This window comes from Nyctereutes procyonoides, unplaced genomic scaffold (assembly GCF_905146905.1).
Source record: "Nyctereutes procyonoides isolate TBG_1078 unplaced genomic scaffold, NYPRO_anot_genome, whole genome shotgun sequence".
Classification (NCBI taxonomy): domain Eukaryota; kingdom Metazoa; phylum Chordata; class Mammalia; order Carnivora; family Canidae; genus Nyctereutes; species Nyctereutes procyonoides.
In genome coordinates, this window is record NW_026575135.1 from 332613 (window position 1) to 354567 (window position 21955).

The 21955-nt window shown below is 47.8% G+C and overlaps 1 protein-coding gene across 2 annotated transcripts in view; it reads left to right on the forward strand.

Annotated features, from left to right (window-relative positions):
• The window catches only part of C5 (complement C5), a 76496-nt gene that overhangs the window by 12858 nt on the left and 41683 nt on the right, over positions 1–21955 (forward strand). For both annotated transcript variants that reach the window (XM_055302065.1, XM_055302066.1), the window contains exons 5-17: positions 1066–1157; positions 3514–3596; positions 6073–6163; positions 8366–8480; positions 9971–10097; positions 12076–12191; positions 14250–14435; positions 15327–15530; positions 17214–17423; positions 17547–17696; positions 18747–18876; positions 20168–20230; positions 21636–21830. In XM_055302065.1, the coding sequence (XP_055158040.1) occupies positions 1066–1157; positions 3514–3596; positions 6073–6163; positions 8366–8480; positions 9971–10097; positions 12076–12191; positions 14250–14435; positions 15327–15530; positions 17214–17423; positions 17547–17696; positions 18747–18876; positions 20168–20230; positions 21636–21830 (1762 nt within the window). The remainder of the gene's footprint in view (positions 1–1065; positions 1158–3513; positions 3597–6072; positions 6164–8365; positions 8481–9970; positions 10098–12075; positions 12192–14249; positions 14436–15326; positions 15531–17213; positions 17424–17546; positions 17697–18746; positions 18877–20167; positions 20231–21635; positions 21831–21955) is intronic.

Genomic DNA, 21955 nt, shown 5'->3' on the forward strand with positions numbered 1-21955 from the left:
GTATAGGGTATAGGTAATGGTATAGGGTACAGGTAATGATATAGGGAATAGGTAATGGTATAGGGTATAGGTAATGGTATAGGGTATAGGTAATAGTATAGGGCGATGAAGGGAATGAAGAAGACCATCAGTTCACACGCCGTTTTTCTGTCAGAAAATACTAGAGGATGTGGACAGATGCTTTTTATTTTATTTCTCCTGGCTGAGCTTGAGTGATGAAAAACCCTGCACCACACAAGGAAGAGTGGACCGTGTGTGAGCTGCCCCTAGGAAGAGAGGATTGAGGCATCTGACCCCAGAGCCGCAGGGAATCCCGATACAAGAAGCACCCTGGAAACCATGCTCAAGAGAGACCATCTGGGAAGGACTGTGCGTGATCGACCGCAGGGATGAAGAACGGCCTCCAGAAGACGTTAGCTGCGAGCCTCATGCTTGTGCAGAATAGACCTTTGTAACTCGAGGGAAAATACCTTAAACTCCCGGCCACGAATTGCACAGTCACGGCACACGGTGCTGCATTCCCCGGGCTAGAGTCGCCCTGACCCTACCTGTCGTGCGAAGAAAGTAAATACCTGGTCTGGCTCATTCTCAAGCCTACACACAAAGGGGCGTCTACGGGGAAGCTTTGCGAAACCTCTCAAGCTTGGTTAACCTTCCCGAGTGTCTCCTCGGGCTCACGGTGCCCACGGTTCACAGGTAGAGAGTGCGCAGCCAGGAGAAGCGTTTCAGGGGGTATTTGCTCTGGAGAGACCTCAACTGAACAGATGCGAAATTTAGATTCTGGGGTCTGTAAAGCCTGCAGGTTCACATCTGTTTGCTTAGAACATCAATTATTGTTACATTTGCCTTTCTAGTGACACAGTAGGAAGGGGCTTCTGGATAATTGAGCAAGGCTGTCCCGGGGCGCTCAACAATGCTCTCCCCTCCCGCTCCCCTCCTCCGGCCTCCCCCCTTCCCTTCCTAATCCGAAGATGTAGATATTTGTCAGTAAACACTTCCGTAGGTCAAAGATAACATAATCAGTTGTTTTTTTACGTGCTTGAGGTTGTTTGTTTTTATTCAAAGGATCCCGAAGGATCAGAAGTGGACATCGTAGAAGAAAATGATTATACTGGAATCATCTCTTTTCCTGACTTCAAGATTCCATCGAACCCTAAGTATTTTATTTTTTTTTAATTTTTTATTTTTTTTTTAATTTTTTTTAATTTTTATTTATTTATGATAGTCACAGAGAGAGAGAGAGGCAGAGACACAGGCAGAGGGAGAAGCAGGCTCCATGCACCGGAAGCCCGATGTGGGATTCGATCCCGGGTCTCCAGGATCGCGCCCTGGGCCAAAGGCAGGCGCCAAACCGCTGCGCCACCCAGGGAACCCAACCCTAAGTATTTTAAAGTATTTATTGCTAAAATCTTCTCTAGAAAGCACATCTAGACCTTTGGGTTGTGAGGCAGATAACCAGCCAAGTGCAGCCATGGGTGACACCAAGGGTGTAAGAAGCGAGGGCGCGTGGGGGGCGCAGAGACCTCGTGCGGCGCTGTCCTGCGTGCTGACACGACGTGACACTGGAGCTCACCCACCGGGCTGCAGGCACGATGAGATGAGTAAGAGTAGAAAGGCCCGAAAACTCTCTAAATAAAAAACGAAAAGGACACGATGTAAGATTGAACATTAAAAAAAAAAAATTAAGTCTAATGAGAAGTGAGGCCCAGTTTCTGGCAAACGACAACCCCCCGATACTTCCCGCCAGCCCTCTCTATAGACAGAAATAAAAGTTTGGCCGCGGCAAGAACGGTCCCCGGGCTTTTCTTCATCATAGAACCACCGACCCTCTACCCTTCAAGGGATCTAACGGACGGTCAGTCCAAAAGCCTGGCTGGCCCCCGCCTCGCTCTGGGGGTGACGATCCTCCGTGGTCTGTCTGCGTAGACTCCCAGAGGGCAGCGTCCTCAGAGCCATGTCGGGTTTCGGCCTCATGTTGAAGGATTTGAGGACATGTCTGGACAGAATTCAATATGATAGGTATTTGGTGAACACATCCTGGCATGTGCAAGACGCATAGAAGTGAGTGACCCCATCCCCGCCTCCAAGGAGCTCGTAACGGGCGGGACAAACAAGTGCGTTCGTGAGTGGTTGACCCCGTGAGCCAGAATCTCCTCGCGGTCATTTTTCTGCCCTCTGGAAGGGAGTCTGCAGTTCATTTGCTGTTTGCGGGGAATTCACGGAGGGTTTTCTAGAAATTACGTGAGCGAAGTTGGGGATTTACTTGTAAAATTGTAGACTCCTTGGAGATACTACGTGCACATAGCACAGAATTGCTCTTACCGTTTTGTGACTATTATCATTTATCCGACCATTACCCAACTTTATCTTATGCCATTTGCTCCTTGACAGATTGTGTGTCAGACATGGTGGCCGCTCATGATCACTACTTTGCTACCCCAGTACCTTTGCACATGTCGTCCCCTCTGGGCTTCACCTTGCTCTTCACAAGGCTGACTTCTTCTTATTCCCGAGGACACAGAATAAACGCTCCCTATTCAGAGAGGGTATTCCTAGATGCACAGTTTAATGTGCTCCCTCTCCCTTTAAAACTCTTCTATTATTGATTTACTTCACGGCACTCATCTCAGTGTCACACTTATTTGTTTGCTTTTTTTTTAATTTGCCTTTTTACTTTGTGTTGCTCACTGTTGTATCTTCAGCACTTTAACATAACAGGCCCTTGATGAATCTTCATTGAATTAATGATGATGATGAAAGTCATAATACTAAGTGTATTGATTGCATAACCAACATGCAAGATAAATATTATTTTTTTCATTGCACAAATGAGGTTAAGCAACTTGCCCAAACCCAATCTGCCAGTAAATGGTGAAGTAGGAATTGGAAACCCCATGAACTGTTAGCTCTACAAAGACAGAAATTCTTCTATTTTGTTCACTTTTATCTCCAGTTCTCACTCCAGTGCTCAGTAAATATTTTTAAATGAAGATTGTTCATCAAACTCGGGTCATTTTCCTCTTTAAACAAACCGTACTTTGTCTCTAACCTTAACTTGTTTTGTGTGAGGTGTGAGCTTTATCATCTGGATAAACCTGATGCGTTATGTGTTTCTAGAGATCTTAGTATGGATGTCCTACCATGGATTTTATTTTATTTTATTTTTTTTCCTACCATGGATTTTAGTATTATATTAGTATAAATATGGCCCAGGTTTAAGTTAGTCCTCAAGTTGCATAAACTCTTCAAATCAAAACTGTTGACTATGTTAAGACAAAGTACCTGAAGAAAATAATATATGAAAAACTCATTCCTAAGAAATTTTTAGTATCCCCCAAACACTCAATTATTTCTATGTTATACTTAAAGTTCTGCACAAATAAAATATATTACTTAGGCTAAATACATCTCTACTTACTTTTTCCTCATTAGAACAGGAGTTGATTAGATGTCCTCTGGACAAATTAAAAATATTTGATGACTTCTATGATTTTAAATATGTTGTCTCCACAGATACGGTGTGTGGACTATCCGAGCTAAATATAAAGAGGACTTTTCAACGACCGGAACCACACAGTTCGAAGTCAAAGAATATGGTAATTTGTGGCAATTAAAAGTTTACCTGTAAAAAGTTAGTGCTTTTCCAGTAATGTTTCTCATTAGTGGACTGGACGCAGGATCACCCCGGACGACGATGACGCAGCTTGGCTGGGATGGTTGGAAGTACTGGCCGAGGAGGTGGGGGGACGCCCACGCTCAGTTCCCTTGAGCAAGCTCATCTGCCTCTCTGGACTCGTGTTCCTCATCATAGAGCCGGGAGGGACCCAGTGACCCATGGAGCCTGATGAGTTAACGTCCAAAATTATGATTTTAGGAGAAAATTAAATAGGCAGAGATGAGGTGAGCAGAACCCAGTAAGACTAACGATTTACTCAGGTCATTACACCCAGTTAGTGACAGAACAAGAACAGTTGGATTTCGTCCCCCTCGTTCAGCTCGCATCCCCCTCATTTTCCTTCTAGCTCACAAATCTGTGATATATTTATCTGAAGATTTAAGATATTCTTATTTTGAAATCAATCGTATTAATGGACTAATAATTAACATATAAATGGCTTATCTTTCCATTTCTTATAGTTGTTTACTAGAGCATTTGTGCATTCTGATATCAAATTTAACTTTCTTTTGTTTGTTTGAGGTCGTTTTTTATTCCTCCAGGAGATTTATTAATAATACGGAGAATAAATACACAGATTTTAATGATTAGCGAACAAAACAGTGACCAGAAATATTTGTTACTGAAACAGCTTTAAAGATTATGGGCTCTCAATAAGCTGTAATCCCAACTGATCTTCCTTCCTCCAAGTATTTTTACTGTGTGTATCTAGAATTTGTCCACCTCTTACTATCTGAGGCCACCCTCACCAGGGCCTCGCCAGGCTCCTCCTGCCCGGCTGCAAAAGCCTCCTAGTTGCCGTCTCCTCTTCCAAGCTACTTGGTGTTGGCCAAAATAATCTTGAAATGCAGATCTCATCATGTTAGTTCACTTTTGAAAAGTCCCCAATAGTTCCTCATTCCTTTGCCAACGAAAATCAAAATCCTTATTTTAAGCTGGCCCCGGCCTTCCTCCCCTTGGGCCTCATTTCATACCGTTCATCCCCTTATTTCCCTCCAGCCGGTAACTTCGGATACGCTATTCCATCTGCCTGGAGCACTCTTCCATCCCTCAGTACCTAGCTAACTCCTACACATGTTTCAAGTCTCAGCTAAAAGCCATTCATTCAGCAAATCTTTTCCTAATTTCTCTTTCCTGGGAAGGATTCCCTGCACTTATATATTGGTTTTCATTCCTGTGGCGTAGGTGTTTATCTGTGTGATTATTTGCTTGTCACTGTCTTCGCTGCTTGGCTGCGAGCTCAGTAAGGACAGGGTTCGTGCCTTTCCGTTCACTGCGACATCCCTGCTGATGGGACTGTGCCTGCTGATAGCAAGTAGGTATCAGATGGAAGGATGGAGTGTTCCCTGCACCTCATTCCGTGGAGAGAACCCACCCGCCTTCATCTCGGGCAACAGAAACGCACTGAGGGCAGCAAAGCGCATTCCCCTTTCTCCATCTGGAGACCACGCGCCACATCTGAGGACGACGATCCCACTTACACCACGTCCGTCTTTGTCCACAGTATCAGAGCCGCTCAGCTACCCAGTAGAGCTAGAACCATACGCCCTGGAGCAGGGTCTTACTGTAAAGAGAAGGCAGCGCCACTTCAGTAGGTGAAACTGTTTTCTCTCGGGCAGAGAGAGAGGAAGAGAGAGAAAGAGAGAGAGAACGCCTCCTTTCTGCCCTATTTTTTTTTATTTTTTTATTTATTTATGATAGTCACAGAGAGAGAGAGAGAGGCGCAGAGACACAGGCAGAGGGAGAAGCAGGCTCCATGCACCGGGAGCCCGATGTGGGATTCGATCCCGGGTCTCCAGGATCGTGCCCTGGGCCAAAGGCAGGCGCCAAACCGCTGCGCCACCCAGGGATCCCCTTTCTGCCCTATTTTAAATTTTGCCTGGGTGTTCTTTCTTTTAGCTAATTGTAAGCTTTCCCTTCTTGACTAGAGTCCGAGTTCTATATTGGAATGTAGAGACCGGATGGGTTTTATCTACGAGATATGAGAGGAAAGTGTCAAATGAGCAAGAGTTTTCCTTTCCTATTTTCAATTTGGTAAACACTCATGGAGGGTGCACTGTGCTTAAGACTCATGAAGAGGGTGGGAGGGGGAGAGATACAAAGACGCACAGCGTGGGGTCTCTTCCGTCCTCACGGACCCCATAGGCCAGCAAAGGACATAAACAATCGCCTATAATAAATGCTGTGATCAAAGTGGAAGCAAGGAACTTCTGGCACATAAAGCTGGAGAGCCCTCTGATTGGCAGAGCGGGAGGCGCCGCAGGTTGACAGTGATGGTGACGATCCTGACGACAGGCGGACGTGGAGGTGGAGTTGACGTCACAGCTTGGGTAACCGCCGGAGGGAAGGCTACTCTAATGTAAACCATAAAATGGCTTCTTTGTTTTTATTTTCAGTGATGCCACATTTTACTGTCTCAATAGAACCAGAAAAGAGTTTCATTGGCTATAAGGACTTCAATAATTTTGAAATTACTATAAAAGCGAGGTAAAAAGTTTCTTTCTTTCTTTGTTTTTTGTTTTGTTTTGTTTTGTTTGTTTTTGTTTTTGTTTTTGTTTTTTTCAGATTACCCAGCTAAACTGAGTGCCAAGTCTGGTTGGTGACAGTTTGTCAAAGTGAGAAGTGTGACTTTTCCCTCCCTTTACTGAGATATCATTGACACGTAACATTGTGCGCGTTTGAGGTGTACATTGTCTTGACCTCATGCACACGCATGTTGCTGAGCTCTGTGATTTATTGGCAGTGTTTTCTACGACTTTGGGATTGGCTGATTGAGGAGACATCGGCCTATGGTTTACTTACCTGTTATAACTTTCTTTAATTCTGATTTTAGCTTTCTTTGATTACACACAGAAAAAAAAAAATCCTAAAGTTCTAAGTTCAATGTGTGTGTTTAGGAGCCAGCGTAACTGAGGACGTTAGGACCGAGATATGAAGGCCTTACTTCTTGTCTTGTCTTGTGGCTTCCTCAGCCAGCTAATGCCACATGGCTGCTTCAAGAGCCCGAGCTTTGAAACCTCGACCCTTTACGGGGCACCCGGGCCGTTCAGCTGACCTGGGCCAGGCTGAGTGTCAGCGGGCTCACCTGTGCGCCTGCAAGCCGTCGGCTGGTTGCCTGGGGGCTGGCTGGTCCCTGGAGGTCATACTCACATGCTGGCAGTTGACTAAAGTCTCAAGGACAGTTGGACTTGGTGTGTCCCTCATCATCCAGCAGACGAGCCTGTAGTCGCAGCGATGCCCAGAGAAGGAGCGTGGAAGCGTGAAGGTCCTCTAGGGCCTGCGCTCAGGGCTGGCCCCCTCACTCCTACCACTTTTGTCCCAGCAAGTAATAAGACCAGCCCGAAGGAAACATTCCCTTCGTAGCTTTCATCTGCAAGGGGCCACAAAAGTGGTGGCTCTGTGGGGTCGGGGAGAAGCAGAGCTGGTTTTGCAAGCAGCCTCCCCAAAACTTCAGGTCGCTTAAAAAGGACAATATAAGGTAGTTATCAGCAACCATAGCCAATTTATATAACTGTGTGCGCCGGGCATTTTTCTAAGTATTCTGTATATATTAGCTCACTTAATAGGAAGTCTTGTGAGGCAGATAATATTTCTGCCCCCGTATTTCAAATAAAAAAAAAAAACAGAGGTACATAAACAGTAAGTAATTTGCCCAAGATCACATGGCTAGTAAGTTGTGTGGCCCAGCTGGTTTCAGAATTCAAGCCCTCGATACTACCCTGAACCTTTTTTTTTTTTTTAAGATTTTATTTATTTATTCATGAGAGACACAGAGAGAGTGAGAGGTAGAGACACAGGCAGAGGGAGAAGCAGGCTCCATGCAGGGAGCCCGATGCGGGACTCGATCCCGGGACTCCAGAGTCAGGCCCTGGGCTGCAGGCGGCGCCAAACTGCTGAGCCCCCCGGGCTGCCCCTGAACTGCTTTTCTTGTTGGCATTTATGCTTGAGATGGAGCGTTACTTAGTCTGAACCAACATAAAGGCGCATTTGACAGAGAATTCTAGAAACTGACCTCTTAATGGAGACACTCTGTTTGTTCAGACCGTGGTGCCGAAGGTTAGCTCTCGCTATAGTGTTACTGGCACGCAGCAAGTTCCCAACAGCCTCACTTTAATTCCAGACTGAAAAGGAAGTACGCGGTTAGAATGTTAAAAATGTAGTTATATGCCCATGAGATGGGCACGCTGCTTTTTAGGATACAAAAGACAATAGGGGGCAGCCCCGGTGGCACAGCGGTTTAGTGCCACCTGCAGCCTGGGGTGTGATCCTGGAGACCCAGGATCGAGTCCTGCATCGGGCTTCCTGCATGGGGCCTGCTTCTCCCTCTCCCTGTGTCTCTGCCTCTCTCTTGCTCTCTCTGAATGAATAAATAAATAAATCTTTAAAAAAAAAAAGACAATAGGGAGCTGAGCCCCACGGCTACCGAGACCACCGAGGAGGCAGCGTGTCCTGGCCCAGACCTGCGTCCTCTGATCTCCTCAAGGTCCATGTTTTCCTCTAGAGCAGAGTAATAAACATCCGCACTTCGGTTTTATTATTGTAGTTTCATGAGGATGAAATGTAATAGTGGATGGAAGGCACTCGAAAGTGTATCAAGCGCTTTATGTAATTTCAAATTGTTACATGGGTCTGGATGTTGTTATTGTAACCATGTCAGCAAAGCAATTCTATGGTATTATTGTTTGGCAGATATTTTTATAACAAGGTCGTCACTGAGGCCGAAGTGTATATCTATTTTGGAATAAGAGACGACTTAAAAAGTGATCAAAAAGAGATGATGCAAAAAGCAATGCGAGACACAATGGTAAGACGCTAGGACGCGGCCGCCGGTGGCTGAAGAGCCTGCACGAAGGGGGGCGTCGCCAGGCTTGGTCTTCTGTCGCTGCGCGGTCCGAGCCAGCGTGTCCCTGGCTGCCCCAGTCCTCAGGGTGACCCTGACGTCAGGGAGGACCTCAGGCCCCCCTTGCGGCCCTCCTCGCGGCCTCCCTCCGTCTCCTGGCCTCCGGGCGCCTTCCTGGAGCTTAGCGCCTCCGGGTGTTTGCAGAGCGGCCCCGTCCACTTGCGATCGCGCCTCCCCCTTGTCCCCGCAGCCTCTGCCTCTTCACCTTCTGGCCAATTCCTTGGGACGGCCTCGGGGTGGACTCCCCTTCCCTGACGGCCCCCCCGCCCTGTGAACCCGGGGCCTGGAGCCTCCCTGGTGGAGCACAGTGCCCAGCCTGACTCTTCCCCGCGGGGCCCAGCCTCGTCCAGGGACGCCTGCGGTGTCTCAGCAGGTGGGAGGGTGGCCGCCCCGGGCGTTTGTGGCTGGAGGCCGGGATGCTGCCCGAGTCCCACGGTGCACGGAGCAGCCTCAGCAAGAGTCCCCTGTCCTACCCGTCAACTGCGGGGACAGCGGGAAACCCTTCCTACTGCGACGGCTCCTCTCCTTCCCTGTCGTTGTCTACACCACACTCTCTGCGGCTCTGAGCTGCTCGCATTATACGGCCCGAGCCAACCTGGGTCCTGGCAAGGAGTAGGTGTCCACACCTTTTCATGGTGATCGAATTCGCTGGGGAGTTATCTGTCCCTGGAGAAGGGTTGTGGTCGCGGGAGCCCAGAGCAGAGCCCGGCTCCCCTCCCCTTGGGCCGCACCCTTGCCCTGACACCTCAGCTGATAAGGGACGCCCGTCGCTCGCTCACTCTTGCACGTTCATGTGGTTTGTATCATCGGTTACTTAGCCTGTGCTTCTCCAGAGAGTTTTATTTATTCAGGGTATAAAGCAGAAGACACCTCTTCTTACTGTAAGAGTCTATGCTCGTCGCTGAGATTTGAAGGCAAAGAAGACAAAATCCCTGGCCTCAAGCCACTCAATCTTGGAAGAAAGAATGAGGCAAAAATCCATTTTACTGTTGTGGTTAATGATCAAATCACATAATATGACTTAACTTCATCCCCCTCTACCCACTGTGCGTTTTCAAATTACTGTTTCAATATGCAAGCAGTGAGGTACAAATTAAATATCACAAAACCCAATAAACTCTCAGGGGCAAAAGGAAACTGGAAAGTGGGCCCAGAAACTGGATGTTGACCCAACGATGGGAAGCTGGGCCCACACCCCAGCTGGGCCGCCTGCTGGCCCTTCCCGCGCCCACGGCCCTATGTGAGGAAGGACGCTCTGGCCTGAGCTGCAGACACTCACTCACCCTCCCATTCCTGAGAGTCGCCGCCAGTCAGGAGCTAGGAAAGGCAGATTTTGTCCATTTCTCTCTGTTAAGTTCCCTGAAACACCTCTCTCATTTTCTGCTTTTAAAAAGCTGATAAATGGAGTTGCCCAAGTCACCTTTAACTCCGAAACGGCGATTAAAGAACTGTCCTACAGCAGTCTGGAAGATCTGAACGACAAGTACCTTTATATTGGTGTGACAGTCATAGAGTCTACAGGTAAGTTGTTCTCTACTTTCCCTTGAATGATATTTAGACAGCGTATTAGAAGCATTGGTCATTTCTGTAAGTCTTTTGTCTTTTATTTTCTTTCCTGGTTAAACTTGACTTTTCATATCTTTAAAAACTGGTAGTGGAGTAGCGCTCCCCCGCACGCTAGTCATTGGTCTCTATGACCCCAGGTGTGAACACGGCACGGCACCTGCCCGGCTGATTGCTACCCTGATACCTGCCTTGAACATCTAGCACCCAGTGTGTTCTCACCTGGTGAGAATAAATATCTAATGAGATTACATATGTGAGAACGTCTGATAAAGTACCGCGCAAGTGCACGAGGCTGTATTGTCACTTAGTGTCCTCGTCTGTACAATGATGGAGGTGAGCTAAGTACCTCCCAAGGCCCGTTTCAGCCGTAACACTCAGGAATCTCTCTAAAATGGGAGGCAGTGTTTCAAAGTGAGTCATAATAGCCCATACCTCGCGGGGCTGCGCTGACGGCCGGAGAGTCAGTGTCTGCAAAGCGCTTAAACAGCACACGTGACGCAGGGAGAACCATGTAAGCGTCAGGTCCCCCTTCCCCGACTCCTCTTCTCGTTCTTTTTCCTATCCCTCGCCCTCCCCCCTCCTCCCCGTCCTCCTCCCCCTCCTTCTCCTACCTGCTACTTTCTTAGCATCCTTCAAATCTTACCTAGTGCCTTTCAGCTCCAGTTGTTTTTAACAGTCACTAATTATTACTATAAATGAGGTCGACTTGCCTTACTTCTAGTGTCTTGGTCACTAATATTCTTTATGTTTTTGGGTTTATATTGAATCCCAAAACCACCTTGAACAACTTAATGTAACCACACTAGTCCTTTTGTTTGTTTATAGAAATGAGAGTTAGACCAGATGATCCCTTATGCCGCCCCCTCCACCTCGTCAAATTTGTCCTTCACGGGTGCTAGGGTGAAGAACTGCGGTAATTATTCATTACGGAGGACCTCGGACATACCAGACGAGCAACAGATATTAGAGAATGATATTCTTTACCCAGGCTTTTATTTTTGACATTATTTTAATGTTTCTTTTCTACTTGTATTCTTTTTTCTTCATTTATTTCAAAAAAATTCCATTTAGGCAATAGTTGTGAGATAGTCAGAGTGTTGCTAAGCATACGGGCTTCCAGATACGAATGACGTACAACCCCGGCACTCACGTGGCTTGCAAGCTAGCATCAGCCATGGCAGGCAGGCAGAGTTTGGTCATAAGCAGGAATTCTCTTTGCCCTCTAGTGAGCAAAGTACTTAGTACTACTGAGGTCCGGAGGAAGGGGAGCTCCTAGGCGATGGCCGAGCAACCACATACGGTATCCTGGGGATGCTCAGTCTTGAGGGATCGGCCGGGTTTTGAGGCAGGGATGGTAGACGGGGTGAAATGGGACACCCTCCACACAGGGGACATGCCAAGGGCGGAGGGCAAGGCCTGGTCTTTGGGATCCCAGGTGGTCACGCAGTTGGCTGAGGCGCAGGGTGCGTAGAGGCGTGCTAGGGAGCCAACACTGGAAAGGACTTTGGGGATTCTGGGGCTCGGGTGCGGATGGGCTCCTGCCAGCGGCCTCTCCCTTCTATGTCAGGTGCTCTTCCTCCGTCTTCTCAATTCCTCTCCGTTTCCCTGCACCGCGCAGGTGAAGCCCGGGAGACTTAGTGTCCAGTCCTTTCCTTGTGTCTGGAAACCCTCGTATGCATTCCGCTGAAACTCAGGCCCCTGACAGAAAGCGGGGTCCCTTAGTCCCCTCCCTCCTCAGTCCAACCCGGTAGCTCTCCTTCCTCGAGGACGCCTCTGCACGCAGGCCTGGGGCAGAAGGCTTCGGCATCTCCTGGGCTAAGCGCCTCTGCACCGCCAGACCCCCGCTTCCCATGAGCAGCGAACGTGGGACGGAGCGCAGGTACCCGGGCCTGGCCCGCGGCCTACCCCAGCGGGACGCGTGTCCTTTCTTCAGGTGGATTTTCTGAAGAGGCGGAAATTCCTGGCATCAAATACATCCTGTCTCCCTACAAACTGAATTTGGTGGCCACTCCTCTGTTCCTGAAGCCCGGGATCCCATATTCTATCAAGGTAGACGAAAGAGGGAGAATGGCTAAATATGCTTGTCGCCTTCTGTGTCCCGAAAGCATGAGGGTGGCAAACGGGAGGGACCCTGCGGGAGGAGGGATCGCGGAGGGAAGGGGCCTGCAAACCTCCCCCTGCAAGGGCCAGCGGCTGCCTGGGCCCGGGATGGGGGGGAGCTGCCCCCCAGCAGGGGCCAGGGTTTGGGGAGCTGGCCTGCGATAGGCGGCCCCTTGAAAAGCACTGCATTCGGTCAGATGAAAGTGAAACCCGGTAAGCCTGTACTTTAAAGAATGCTAACATTGAAAATTATTTGGCGGCATGTTCTCCAGAAACCTTAAATATCATTCCTTGAAAACAAAACCCCTTTCTCCCACCACTGTCTCCTTCTCTGTTTGCATCTCTGTGTCTCAGTCCTTGCCCATGACCCTGTCTCAGGCCCTCTCTCTATTATTCTCCATGCTTTCCATTTTGGCTCTCGGTTCTTGACTCTCTGTCTTTTTTTTTTTCTTCTTCTTCCTCCTGCCCTTTTAATATTTTCTTTCCTCCCTCAACTTTTCCTTTTTTTTTAAATTTATGATAGTCACAGAGAGAGAGAGAGAGAGAGAGAGAGAGAGAGAGAGAGAGAGGGAGAGAGGCAGAGACACAGGCAGAGGGAGAAGCAGGCTCCATGCACCGGGAGCCCGATGTGGGATTCGATCCCGGGTCTCCAGGATCGTGCCCTGGGCCAAAGGCAGGCGCCAAACCGCTGCGCCACCCAGGGATCCCAACTTTTCCTTTTTAAAATGCTGACCGTATAGTGTTAATACGTTCATTTGACTTCCTAATTGTCTTTTATTTAGTGTCATGTATTTCATTATATGCAATACCTATGATATATTTAAGAGGGAAACTGTTGCTCCTTGTCTCTAATTTAGAAAACTAGAACACAGTAGTTTCTTTTATTCTTTTTTAAAAGATTATTTATTTACTTATTTGAGAGAGTGAGAGCTAGAGCAAGAGATCAGAGAGACAGAGGGAGAGGGAGAAGCAGACTCCCCCCTGGGCAGGGAGCCCGATGCGGGACTCGACCCCAGGACCCCGGGACCACGACCTGAGCCGAAGGCAGACTCTGAACCTGCTGAGCCGCCCAGGCACCCCTATTTTTTTTTTATTCTTTAAAAATGTGTTGCTTTGGGCAGCCCGGGTGGCTCAGCGGTTTGGCGCCTGCCTTTGGCCCAGGGCGTGATCCTGGAGACCCAAGATTGAGTCCCACGTCGGGCTCCCGGTGCATGGAGCCTGCTTCTCCCTCTGCCTGTGTCTCTGCCTCTGTGTGTGTGTGTGTGTGTGTGTCTCGTGAATAAATAAATAAAATCTAAAAAAAAAAAGGGTTGCTTTAAGAAATCAACTTTAGTATAATTCAAATGTATTTAATACTCACTGTCTTAAGAGAGTGGCTTAAGTGGTCACTGGCTTTTAAGAGAAAAAGATTTGCCAAGCTAAAACAAGTTTTAGCCAAGCTTGTAGCTTTCTTTCATATAAATATATTATAACATATATTATTTTGGAGTACGTATGATAATTTAAGGTATGTTATAGATAATATATAATAATATGTAATAAAATCCCATAAGCATAATATATTGAATATATATATATATGATTTTAAAATCTCTCTTATATATTTTATATCACATATAAAAACAAAATAACAGAGGCACCTGGGTGGTGCAGTAGGGTAAGCTTCTGCCTTTGGCGCAGGTCATGATCCCAGGGTCCCCAGATGGAGCCCTGCCTCGGCCACCCGCCCTGCTCGGCGGGGAGCCTGCTTCTCCCTCTCCCTCTGCCCCTCCTCCTGCACATGTGCGCTCTCTCTCTCTCTCTCTCTCTCTCTCTCAAATAAATAAAATCTTTTAAAAATAAATAGAATCAAGCTTTTCTATAATCTAAGAACATACTTCCCTCTATTGAAGTAGACATGAGTAATTTACTCTTGTGGGGAGGAAGAAAAATCGTTTCAGAATTGTTCTGCTTTTTAAAAAGTAGTGAGGAGTTGCTGAGATGGATTTGGACTGTCCTGACAAACAGGTGCAGGTTAAGGATGCGCTGGACCAATTGGTGGGAGAGGTCCCGGTGGCCCTGAGTGCGCACTCGGTCAACGTGAACCAAGAAGTATCTGACTTGGAGTCAAAGAAAAGCGTGACCCGTTCCAGCGACGGAGTAGCTTCGTTTGTGGTTAATCTTCCATCTGGAGCAACAGCGCTGGAGTTTAACGTGAGCTAAATTCTCCTGTTGAATTTTCTAGGACAATGTGTGCTTTGGACTCTGTGTTTTGGCTCGTGTGCAGAACAGATGCAGCAGATTTCAAACACGGGTCCAGAGAACAGATCCACGATTTTGCTTCCAAAGAAAAAATAACAGGAACCGGAGGCAATGTGCTAACCCGCTGAGCGGCCCTCGAGGAACGTGCAGGAATCACTTCCTATTTGGGAATGAATTATTCTCCCCTACGTTAGTAAGACTATATTAGAATCTGGAAGCTTCCGAGTTGGCACAGCAGTGGAAGTCAGTGGCAGGAATAGTCCCTCCTTCGCCCCCACTTTTTGTCTTTTTTTCAGGGACACAAAAGGGTCAAACGTGGACGCCTCCTCTTTGCCCAGCTGCCCTTTGCTCAGTTCACAGGCTTCTCTCCCAGCGACTAATGCTCAGGGTCCCAGCCCCGAATAGAAGATGAGTCGTCGATGGAGCCCATGGGGGGCTGCAGCAGGCGGCCTGCGTGGACGTGGGCGCGCTTAGGGCCAACGGGAGGCTTCCAGGCTCTCTCGTGTTGGAGGCTCAGCCAGTGGGACGGCAGCCCGGGGCGGGGGCCTGGTGGCTGCGGGACACTGCGGGGCGGGCGGGGGCAGCACTTGTTCCGGGAGCCCCGCTCTCCACCTCACCAGACTCCCCCGCCGGAGCTCGAAATCCCGTATCATTCCGGTTATTGTCCACGGGCTGTGCGGCCACTAGATTCCGCAGCTGCTCGAACATCGGGGTCCCGGAGTCGTTTCCCTTTAGCGTTTGCTGGTGTGGAATTTAGAAGGCAGGGAAGGAATTTAAAAGGTATTTTTCATAGGGAATATTTCATCACGGTCCACACGTCTCTTTTGAAATTTTCCTTCTCAGGTCAAGACTGCTGACCCAGATCTTCCAGAAGAAAATCAGGCCAGCAAAGATTACCAAGCAATAGCCTATTCATCCCTCAGCCAGAGTTACCTTTATATTGACTGGACGGAAAACTATAAGCCCTTCCTAGTGGGGGAGCATCTGAATATCATCGTCACCCCCAGAAGTCCGTATATTGACAACATAACCAACTATAATTACTTGGTAAGTAGAGTAATGATAGATTTACATCTAACTATTCCCCGCCTGGAACACTTTCTTGGAAAAATGGAGCAGAGGGACATTAGAACTTTTGAGCACTAGAACATTAGAACAGGGCTCAGCGGGGAAGCATCCGCCTGGGGCCCAGACCGTGACCCCGGGTCCCGAGATCGAGTCCCACATAGGGCTCCCCGCAGGGAGCCTGCTTCTCCCTCTGCTGATGTCTCTGATGAATCAATAAGTAAAATCTTTAAAAAAAAAAAAAAAGAACATCAGAACAAAACTTTAAAATTTGCTTTTACAAAGCCCTTTCGAGAACATTATCAAATTCGATAATCAGTTTTTCAAAAAACTTTGAGACGGGCCATGATTTTCGTGACCATTTTCTAGATGACGAAACTGAGGAACAGAGGTTAAGAGGCTTGGCGTGGTCACCCAGCTTGGAAGAGGAAGATTTCGATTTGAACTCGGAACCTCTGACACCTGGTCCCATACTGCCTTTCACACAAGGGCGCCCGCGTACTCCCCAGAGCCTGGTTAAGTCCTCACGTCCCCTGCTCTACCCCTGCTCAACTTCGAGGCCAGAGATCGCTGGCCCAGAGCTCTTCCAATATGCGCATTTCAGCGGCATAAGGGGGCCCTAGTCCTGCTCTTAAGAGTGGAGTCATCGATACCTACTCTGATGCTACATTTTAGCAGCAAGCCTGTTGCATCACCGGCCTTAATCAAAGGTGGCCGTCAAGCCTGTGGGTGGAAGCCAGGACAGAAGGTGGGGAACGTGTTAAGGGCTTCCTGACGACTGTCGAGGAAATGTGTTATTCCGACGGCCAGCCAAACAGGTGGTGATGGCTTTTTCAACATTTTTGAGAAAAAGACTTAAAAATAAATGAGGAGCACAGATCATAGTGACTGGCGAAGGATTATGGGACCTGTATAGGGGCTACGTACCAAAACCACGTATGCAGCCCTGGTTTCCAAGGACAATTTAAGGGATCTTTGAGGACATTTGGCCCACATGTGTTTTGTGACCTTATTTTATTTAAACCACATGCCTCCAATTTAGAACCTAATCTCTGGCTTTATTTTTTTTTTAAGATTTTATTTATTTATTCATGAGAGACACAGAGAGAGGCAGAGACACAGGCAGAGGGAGAGGCAGGCTCCATGCGGGGAGCCCGATGCGGGACTCGATCCCAGGACTCCAGGATCATGCTCTGGGCTGAAGATAGGCATTCAACCTCTGAGCCACCCAGGCGTCCCTAATCTCTGGCTTTAAAACTGAATTCCCAAATAAGACGCATTTTACTTACTCATCTTTTTTTTTTTTTTTTTTTTTTTTAGCCAATAAAATGAAAGATTTTAGTGACAGTGTGATGACTTTAGGCAGACATGGGGTCAAATCCTAGTGCTCTGATTTCTTAGTTTTGTGATTTTGAGCTAATATCAGTCTGACATGTAGTGGATTCCTGAGCCCCAGTCCCTCTATCTGTCTGCACAGTGAAGGTCTACCCCCGTCCTGGTCCTCGTGAGAAAGAAAGGAATTCAGTAAATATAAAAGCTCCCGACTCGTTGTGGACCCAAACTTATGACTTTCTTTTTCTCTACCATAATTTCTACTCCAGCTCCAAGCTCCATCCTGAAGTAAAGGTTTTGTTGTTAACGGCCACCACGGCTGTTTATTTTCAGGTTTTATCCAAGGGCAAAATTGTTCACTTTGGCAAAGCGGAGAAACTTCCAGATTCATCTTACCAAAGCGTAAACATTCCAGTGACCCCAGACATGGTTCCTTCAGCCCGTCTCCTGGTCTACTACATCGTCACGGGAGAGCAGACAGCGGAGTTAGTGTCTGACTCAGTCTGGTTAAATATCGAAGAAAAGTGTGGCAACCAACTCCAGGTGAGCCACAAATTATGAGTCACAATCCAATTTCCCTCTTTTACAGGCGACTCTGGATGTAACTACTTGATGCATTATCTCATGCAGTTGACCTTTCCTTCCCTTTTTCAAATGATCTTTCAGGTTCATCTGTCTCCGAGTGCAAATGCGTATTATCCAGGCCAAAGTGTGTCTCTTAATATGGTGACTGAGTCCAGTTCCTGGGTGGCTCTCTCAGCAGTGGACAGCGCCGTATACGGAGTCCAGGGGCGAGCCAAGAAGCCCATGCAAAGAGTTAAGTAGTGCACGGCGTGGTTGCGGGGGCAGGGGGTGGCTCTGTGCAGCGCCTCGGGAAGGATGGCCCAGGGCTAGCTTATGGGGAGGAATTGGGGGAAGACCAGGCCTGCTTTCCTATAACATACCCAAAAATGGTTCTTAGGAAGGTAGGCCATCCTCGTGTTGGTCCCTGAAGCATAGATTCGTCCTTTTCTGTTTCTCCAAGTGTAGAGTTAAGCACTTCAAGAACGTATGACCATGATGGCAAATTATATTCATGGGGCAAAAGCGCCACCGATTGGGAGGGTTTTCAGATCAGAGAGTAGGGGGCTTCATCGCGGCAGCATAAGAAGTAAGTCTGGATAGGCAGCCTCTGGAGGGTTTTTGGTCTTGTTTTCTTTTTCTTTTTTTTTTTTTTTTTTACTCTTTTTAAAATCTGTGGCACAAAAGAATATGACAATTATTCAGTTCCCCTGAATTCCTGTTTACCTCCCAGATGCCCTGCTACTATTTTCTAAGCTTAAATTCGTTTGAACAAGAAAGAAAAAATCTATACAGTTAAAAACATCCAGAAAAGAAAAAAAAAAAAACATTTGGGATCAAAATTAAAACTGGAATAAGCTTCCCCAAACAAGCTCTCACCCATTTACAACCTTGAGCCCTCTTCTCCAAAACACAAGAGTCTGTGCTCCTTTTTTTTTTTTTAAGCAACTTAAAAATTGATTTGTCTGGTAATTCACTGGTTCATCATTCGTTACGCCGATCACAGTACGCATCCTACGTACAAAACAGCATGAGTCGTTCCCAAGAATCTTCTCTCTAAAGCTTAAAACTTAGTTCTTGTTTTAATTTTGAATGGGTGCATGTTGATAAAATATAAAAGGACAAACTAAAATAATGGAGTTGGGAAACTTAGTCTTTGACCATTTGACAAACAAGTGGCCTGATTTGTTGTGACCATGTGACAACTTGCACCTTGAGTCCTTCGGAGGAATGATTCATACATCTGACATTTCGCCTTTCGCTAATTCTTAAGAAGGATTAAATTAGCTGACTACCTCCGGACAGGTATTTCAAGCCTTAGAGACGAGCGACCTGGGCTGCGGGGCAGGTGGTGGCCGCAACAACGCAGAAGTGTTCTATTTGGCTGGACTCACCTTCCTCACCAACGCCAATGCAGATGACACCCAAGAAGATGGTAAAACGTTCAGCATTTTTGGCTTATTCTGCAAATTGATTCCTGAAATTTTCAGTGATCATTTGCCTCCTGGACATCATTTGTGTGACTCTCCTCCACAGTCTTGTCTACGCTGGCCTTAGGGAGACAGGGCTCCATAACGCCCCGGGGACAAAAGGTTTCGCTGACCATCAAGAGAGAGCACAGAGTCTTTAGTGTGGTCCTCAGAGCCTTCCATGAGCTTCTGCGCAGCTCTCGGCAGTTGTCCCCTGTCTCAGCCCCGCTTAGCCTACGTCGGGGCCGTGCAGGACCAGGTGCAGTGGCGCTCCGCCCGGTGGCCTCGTGGGCGGCACGATGCTGTCTACACCTTAGGCCTTTCCCCATCAGGACTGCTTCCCCTTCTATTAGCCTGGAGAAGCCGGTGAGAGGACCGCCGCCTCCATCAGGCCTCTTCCCCGCGTAGAAGTGCTCGCCCCCCTCCTTTCACAGGGAGAGCCCCGGACGGACCCGCTCCGCTCACAGGCACAGCGGTGCGTCACCGTCTGGTCTCAGCCACTGCGCTGTGAATTCTTTAAGGACAAGGACCACCTCTTTTTTTTTTTTTTTTTATAAATTAATTTTTATTGGTGTTCAATTTACCAACATACAGAATAACACCCAGTGCTCATCCCGTCAAGTGTCCCCCTCCGTGCCCGTCACCCATTCACCCCCACCCCCCGCCCTCCTCCCCTTCCACCACCCCTAGTTCGTTTCCCAGAGTTAGGAGTCTTTATGTTCTGTCTCCCTTTCTGATATCTCCCACACATTTCTTCTCCCTTCCCTTATATTCCCCTTCACTATTATTCATATTCCCCAAATGAGTGAGAACATACACTGTTTGAAGGACCACCTCTTAATCATATTCTTTCTGTGGCTTTAAAATTGCTCCTGATTATATTTGACCCATGATTCCTGATAATACAGCACAAAGAACAAATAATAAAAACAGCCGTACCCAACAAAAGCTTTGCTCACTTCCACATGCTTAGATATTTCTCTGTAATCAGTGGATCGAAAAGGTTGCAGGATTTAAGACCGAACTCCAGGATTTGGTTGAAGCCAAACTCTACAGATGACATGAGATGATCTAAGATAAAGCAAGGCATATTAAGACGTGCGGGGCACCTTGCCTAGGCAAAAACAGGCCCTCGGGGGTTGTTGAACGAAATGAGTGACTTGGGAATGTCCTAAATACTTGAATAATTTCATGGGATTTTCTTTCTTGAGATTTTTATCTCCTTCCCCCCCACCCTTCTTTGTTTTGTTTTAACAGATAAGCCTTGTAAAGAAATTCTCAGGCCAAGACGAACGCTGAAAAAGGAAATAGAAGAGGAAGGTACTCTAGAATCGCATGCGATTGTGAAAAAGTTACGATCCTATTATTCAAAACCCATAGAAAACTAATCATTATCTAACTTTCCCTCATCCGAATAGAATGGATGCAAAGAAAGATACGTACAGATGTCCCGCTTGCCTCTGTCAGAAAGATTAATCCAAATAAATCCAGTATTTCATGTGCTATATAACCTCAATCTGAAGATAATACGTATTATTTCTATCTCCAAAATCTAAAAGATTAACTTTTGTCACAAAAAAATATATTCTTCCATTTTTATTCTGACAAAATTCATGATTTGATTAACTCTGGAGCGTACCTCGAAACCCATTTCTTCTGTATATTTAACAGCAAAGAGTATTTTGGATTATTCTTTGGCAAATCAGTCCAATAGAAATTATTTTTAAGCAATTATTTAAGTAGAAACGTGACGTACTGGCGGTGTAAAAATAAGAAGAATGTTGAACCAGAAGTCGGTCACCTGAGTTCAACCAATAATCGTGCTTCGATTAATGTCATAATTCCTCCCATCCGTACGTGAGTTATTTTAATTTTAACCTTTGTTCTAAGTTTTAATGATGTGAAGAGGAAGACGCCGAGCCATTCGAGCGTGATGAGGGATGATGCCGCGAGTGATGGCCCACAAACCACACCAGAAAAGTCTTTAAAAACAGGATCTGTAGCTTAAAGAAGGAAACCCTTGAGTGTTGGCGCTAGTCCCCTTCACATGGGTGAAAGCTTCTCAGTTAACTGATTTTACTCCGAGGGGCTGAGCCCGGTACCAGGTTCCAGAGCTGCTACTGGGCTTAGTTGCAGGCTCCTCGACCATGTCCACCGAAGCCGATGACGGCGTGTTGAGGGCTCCTGCCTCGCTAGCGCAGCCGGTCACTGTCCCGGCCCGGTCAATGTCCCGGCTGGTCGCTGTCCTGGCTGATCACTGTCCCAGCTGGTCGCTGTACTGGCCGGTCGCTGTCCAACCCCATCACTGTCCCGGCCCAGCCACTGTCCCAGCCCAGGCACTGTCTCGGCCGATCGCTGTCCCAACTGGTCGCTGTCCCAGCCCGGTCCCTGTCCCAGCCTGGTCACTGTCTTGGCCGGTCGCTGTCCCAGCCAGTCACTGTCCCAGCCCAGTCCCTGTCCCAGCCTGGTCACTGTCTTGGCCGGTCGCTGTCCCAGCCTGGTTGCTGTCTCAGCCGATGGCTGTCCTGGCTGATCAGTGTCCCGGCTGGTCGCTGTCCCACATAGTCACTGTCCCACTCGGGCACTGTCCCAGCCAGTCACTATCCCAGCTGGTCGCTGTCCCTGCCCGGCCACTGCAGGCAGGCTTCGCGGGGCGGTGAGGCCTGGTACCCCGCGGTCCCTGCAGGCCCGGCAGTGCCGTGACCCTCGCCTTCTGCCCTTGCAGCTGCTAAGTACAAACAGGCGGTGCTGAAGAAATGCTGCTACGACGGGGCCAACCGGAACTACGACGAGACGTGCGAGCAGCGCGCCGCCCGCATCAAGGTGGGCCACTGGTGCGCCAAGGCCTTCAGGGCCTGCTGCAACATCGCCAGCCAGCACCGCATCGACTCCTACAAGCCCCTCCAGCTGGGAAGGCTGCGTAAGTGTGGCCTCTGCGTCGGGTTTCTTTCTTTTTTTTTTTTTTTTAAAGATTTTATTTATTTATTCATGAGAGACAGAGAGAGGGAGAGAGAGGCAGAGACACAGGCAGGGGGAGAAGCAGGC